The 5,696-nt window shown below is 26.0% G+C and overlaps 1 protein-coding gene across 10 annotated transcripts in view; it reads left to right on the forward strand.

The window, feature by feature from the left end:
* Positions 1-5,696, forward strand: part of LOC108693946 (CUGBP Elav-like family member 2) — a 560,873-nt gene that overhangs the window by 549,742 nt on the left and 5,435 nt on the right. For 8 of the 10 annotated variants that reach the window (XR_001932057.1, XM_018203179.1, XM_018203173.1 and 5 more), the window contains 3 exons: positions 636-677; positions 2,700-2,729; positions 4,761-4,883. Coding sequence is in view for 9 of the 10 variants with exons in the window: in XM_018203179.1 (XP_018058668.1) it covers positions 636-677; positions 2,700-2,729; positions 4,761-4,883 (195 nt within the window). In the remaining variant the exon portion in view is untranslated. The remainder of the gene's footprint in view (positions 1-635; positions 678-2,699; positions 2,730-4,760; positions 4,884-5,696) is intronic. The other 2 variants (XM_018203177.1, XM_018203178.1) reach the window with 2 other exon arrangements.

Genomic DNA, 5,696 nt, shown 5'->3' on the forward strand with positions numbered 1-5,696 from the left:
TATATATATATATATGTATGTATGTATGTATGTATATATTAGGAAAAAGTTCGTGTCGTTTTTCCCGTTAGATGACATTAAAAAAACGCCACGAATTTTTTCCCACAATAATAGTATATGGTCAAAAAAAGTAAATCGTCTGTAAGATCTTTTAATTAATAAAACAAACTGACATTTAATTATTTATTAACTAGACATTAAATTATAATAAAAAATGGAAAATATGATTGTTAAAAAATTATTAAACCTTATTGTGTTTTCTAAATTATAAATGTTAATTTTATCACAATTTATTGCAACCTAAAATTGCTTTTATAGGCATTGCCTATTTTATCTAGTGAAATATTCAAATACTTAATTGCTACTATAGTGTAGTATATAATATTACACTATAGTAGCAAAAGATAAAGATTATAAATATCTTTTGCAGACGTATCCAACTCACCTTGCAATTTAATTCATCATATTAATTTATATACAAGTGAAGCCGTTGACTGTACAAATTGTTTAGTGGCAGTTAAAAATATATCAATACCATCATCGGAAAAATTCTGCTTCGGAGTGTTTCTCGTGATCATATCGTATACATATTATCGATGTTTTTGTTAATATCGCGAACGTGTTTTATGTTTCAGCATTAAGCGGTCTGGCGAATTCGACAGCAGGTATGTCGCTATGTACGTGTCGTATTGCCTGGTACAGTATTAACAATTACTAAATTAATTTCGATTACGCAAAAGGGGCCCTAATCTCATTGATGGTCTGATTTTCCCATTTCGCTTATTTAATAGTGTACGTGCACATGCGCGCATATGCATGTACTTACACTTTCCTTTCCTTTCCCTTCATTTCTCGAATATTTCCTCATATTCTCTATTTCTATCTTCATATCAATTTTCACGGTAGATGTAAACTCGTATGATTATGATTCTCTTGTATGATTCTAATGTAATTTAAAGGTTATTCTGATATCGAAGCATCGTTTCGATAAAATTACTTTCTAAATTCATCGGAGTGAAATCTTATTCTAAAGAGCGAAAATTGAACCAGTCTTTAAAAAAAGTGACTTAATTTTGAGAATGAGATTTCACTCTAAAATTTGAAGATTATAATTAATAGCTAATTACGATAAAGAACTAAATACATAAAAAAATTTTCAGATATTAAAAACCAAATATACGTATATATTTTTAATAATCAATTTTTCTGTCAAAAATTTTTAATAGTTTCTTATCTATTTGTTACTAATGATTTCTTTCTCTAGACCCTATAAAATCTTAAATATTTATTATGACGTTTTTTTATTTAATAAATTTAATAAATATAATTGAATTAAACGTATACAATTATTGAAAAATTAAAGTACAGAGTGTCCTATTTTAATCTATTATCTTTTTTTATTTTTGCATGATAAACTAGGTCTAATAAAAAATATTCCAACAGAAGTTGTATGGTTTGAGGGGACACAAATAATGATAAAATTGATTTTCGAAAAAATCGATTTAGCATAATCATATAAAGATCATAGCTATTTTTTAAAACTGTATGATTTTTTGTTACATAATGATTTCTTTAATTATTCTGCTTATGAAGATAGAGAAAAAAAAATTAGTACTTCACAAAATATTTTATATTTTATTCTGACACATTTTGACATGAATTGACATTTTGACATGAATTGACATTTTGACATTTTGAAATATAAAACATTCTATAAATTAATTAATTTTTTAATAATTAATCGTGCCTTTTATTTTATTCTATGCATAAGAATTTTATATACTTGTAATATATATATAATATACTTGTAATATATAAGAACTTCTGTATATTTAATTAAATATATATTGTAATTAGTATTACTTTATGCCCTATGATTACAACGTGTATAAAACTAATTGTATCACCTGAATATAATCTACTGAACTATTTCAATAAAATAAAATATTATTTCATAACTCTCTTCCTTCCTTTAGTTGCATATTGCAAATTGCATATTTTTTTTAAAAGCAATTATATGTTTTTTTATCAATTAATTTATTTAATTATTATATGCATAAAAATATTAAGATTATTAAAAAATTAATAGTTTACGAGATATTTTATATTTTATTTCAAAATATGCCAGAATAAAGTATAAAATATATATCTCGTTAACTATTAATTTTTTAATATCTCTATCTTAATATACTTTTATTCGTAGAACAATTATGAAAATATTATTATGTAAACAAATCATACAATTCCATTTTAAAAAATGATATCCATGAAAATCGAGTTTTTTGAAAATTGATTTTATTATTTGTGCTTTACGAAGCCACACATCTTTCTGTCTAAACATATTTTTAATTCAACCTTATCCTATGAAAAGAAAAGGAATGATAGATTAAAGTTGGACACTTGTATAGTGATATTATATATAATATAGAAATTTACATAAGAGCATATATTGTATAATATTTTTCCGAAGAAATTGATATTTGCTGTTTAACTCTCAAGTTTGTATTTATGCTATTATGTAAATTTGTATACAATATAATCTTTGTGCAGGCAGAAATATTCTATTATTTTTTTATACCACAGTAAATAGATCATAACAAATTATATGATAATTGTATATTTTACGTTATTTTCTTTATTTTCTTTTATGTGAATGTATATCTCAATTTTAACGCTGCGTATTTTTTTTTCGTGCGTAGCTGCTCTTCTGGGAAAAACAGGAAATACAGGTGAGATACTCATAGGAAGAGAAATTGTTTGGCTGATTCGCATTCTTTATCGTATATCGCAACATTATATATCTTCCTTTCGAATTCCTTTTTCGTCGTTTTCCCTTTCTATTTCGTATTATTTATATATTTTTAATTATTGTTTTTTGTACATTGTAATTCAATATTGATAATTATTGTTGATTGTAGATTTTATTAACGTACGAGCCTCTCTTGCTTCAAACAATATTATATTTTGAATTTTGTACACATCATAGTGTTATTTGAATTATAAAAGTCTAAAAAAATTTTTCAATGCATGAGGAATCTCGTATCTGTTTATTTGGCATTAAAATAGATTCATGTAATTGAAAATTATAGATTTTTATGCCAAAATGCTTGTAAATGAAACAAGATGGTAAATTCTTATTTTTAATTGTGAATTTTATTTTAAAATTTAATTCAAAAGATATTATATGACAAATATTTTTTTAAATAATAAGGAAATGTTTAAAGTCGCTAAAACAAATTGTAATGAACGTCAAATTATTAAATTTTGTAAGTTGAAAACTCGTACAACGATGTTCTATGAATACATTCTGTACATATGTATATATTTCATTCACGAATATGAATAACCGAGTCAATTAGTAACTGATTGGTACTGCACATTGAATTGTAAAAATGTTCACATATTGAATTAATACATTAATTGGCGGGACTTTGTCAGTGCTTTTAGGAAGATTTTTATTCTCTATCAATCGTTAATTGTAGTTTTAACAATATGTATATATGATTTAAATTATTGTGTGTGTGTATATTTGAGATGTATTGGGAATATACGATTCTTGCACAAACGCTTATTGCAATTAATGGATGCACGATTTTCCATAATAAAAATTTAATCGATAACAATATCTGTGCATAAAAATAAAAAAGAAGAGCAGAACTTTTTTATAAAACGCTTATCGCAATTAACTTGGGTATAGTAGCGCGTGATTTTTTATATATTATCGTGCATGAAGGTGTACTATACTTTTAAATTATATTTAAATCATTAATATTTTGTTACATAGCGAATTTTTATCGAAGAAATATGACATTCTTGTGCTCCCTAAAATTTAAACTATTAAAACTAATTAAGTTCCTGTCAAACGAAGTATTTTATGTGTCATATTGAAACGTTTGTAAATTTATTTATTCATGCATATTTTAAAGAGTATTCGCAAAAATAGCTTGTGTTTGGTCCTGCAATTTTGGAAATGAATTATGTGTCAAATAACACTTTATGATGAGATATCGATCACAAAAATATTTTAAGTTAAAGCTATTGGTTTAAAAGATATGGGACTGATATAAAAATTCATGCTTCAAAGCATGTGGGCTAATGCTTTAATAAACTTTAATTCCTCTTATCTCTTATCTCTCAAGTCTCAACTTGAAATTTTTTTATAATTGATGTCTCATCATAAGACATTTGATACACAATTCAATTTTAAACTAGAAGGACCAAAGAAAGGATAAAAGTTCACCGATTTTGCGGTCACTATTTATATACATTTTTTGTATATTTCTTGTTTTTAAAAATAACTTTAAAAATATGAATATTTATTCACTTATTTAAACAATTTAATTAATTAAGACTCAAATAAAAGTATGACACATTATTATTACAAGTTTCGTTATTGTATTAATTTTAAATGTAATTATTTATAATTAAAATTATAAATTTTTAACTGTAAATTCAATTTTTAAAATTAATTAATATAATAGACAGGAAGGAAGATTATCATAAGGAATACATCTATGAATAAAATTGACTTTGTTTCTCTTTTAAATAAATTTTTTCATACAAACATCGAATAATAATATTTGAAAGAATTAATATATTATATTGCACAAATACGTTGCTTTCTGCCTTTAATAATAATAACAAACTCAGAGCATCTGACATTCTTACAATGTCGCAGCACGAGAAATGCCTTAGAAATAATTAGGCTTACGTATCGAAATTTAAAAATAGATAAAAAATAATATGTATTCGTCTTCAAGGGTCTACCGGAGGCAGTCTTAGTCCTGTAACATCTCTCACACTCAATTCCTTGACGGGAACGCCGTTAAACGGACTTCAGGATTCGCTGAGCAACGCTTATTCTAGCTTACAACAGTATGCAGGTAATTATTTGGCTTGTCAAGCAACTTTCAATGTACACAGAAAATCGTTAAGCGCAGTCCACACACTGCTTTTCTGCATCCGTGTGAACACGCAAAGAGTTACTTTCTAATAAGTAAACTGTGCGCATTAAAGCTCTCATTGGAAAGACGACGGTGACCGTGGAAAAGAAAGAGTTGCATAGTGAGTAATAAGTAGATTGACTGAATATATATTTCTGTGGATTGTCCCAAGTGTCAAGTATTTCATATGGTTGACTTTCGCATTAATATGTTCGTGTATCACGAAGACTATCATACAATACGAAACTATCATACAATATATGCAAGACAATCTGATTAACGTTACGAAATACGATTATAATATTAAAATTAGAGAAAATATCAGAGAGAGAAAGAGAAAGAGATATTGAGGTAATAATTATCTTTTTAAATAAAAAATAGAAGCTTTTCGCGTTTAATATTAATTTTCGCACATTTAATATCTGCACATTTAGCGTCAGCTCGGATTATATAATTTTATACCTTTCCTATGGAACATTATATAAAATCAATACGGATATGCGAGATTTTAAAACTGACCAATTAATTTGCGATTAAAGCAAATTAGGTGCTGGAAGTATTGGAATATGGAAGTGAACCAAATGAATGCTTGAAAAAAAAAACAACCGATAGGTTCGCATGTGCCTATTGAAATATCCACGTATCCCAGCGCACAAGATGCATTCGTGAGAATTGAACAAGTGAAAATGTGTGCGTTATAACACCACGGTTGCAAATATTGGAGAGCTTATAAAATTGCATCGCATCTTATAT

The sequence above is a fragment of the Atta colombica genome, unplaced genomic scaffold (genome assembly GCF_001594045.1).
Source record: "Atta colombica isolate Treedump-2 unplaced genomic scaffold, Acol1.0 scaffold111, whole genome shotgun sequence".
Classification (NCBI taxonomy): Eukaryota; Metazoa; Arthropoda; class Insecta; order Hymenoptera; family Formicidae; genus Atta; species Atta colombica.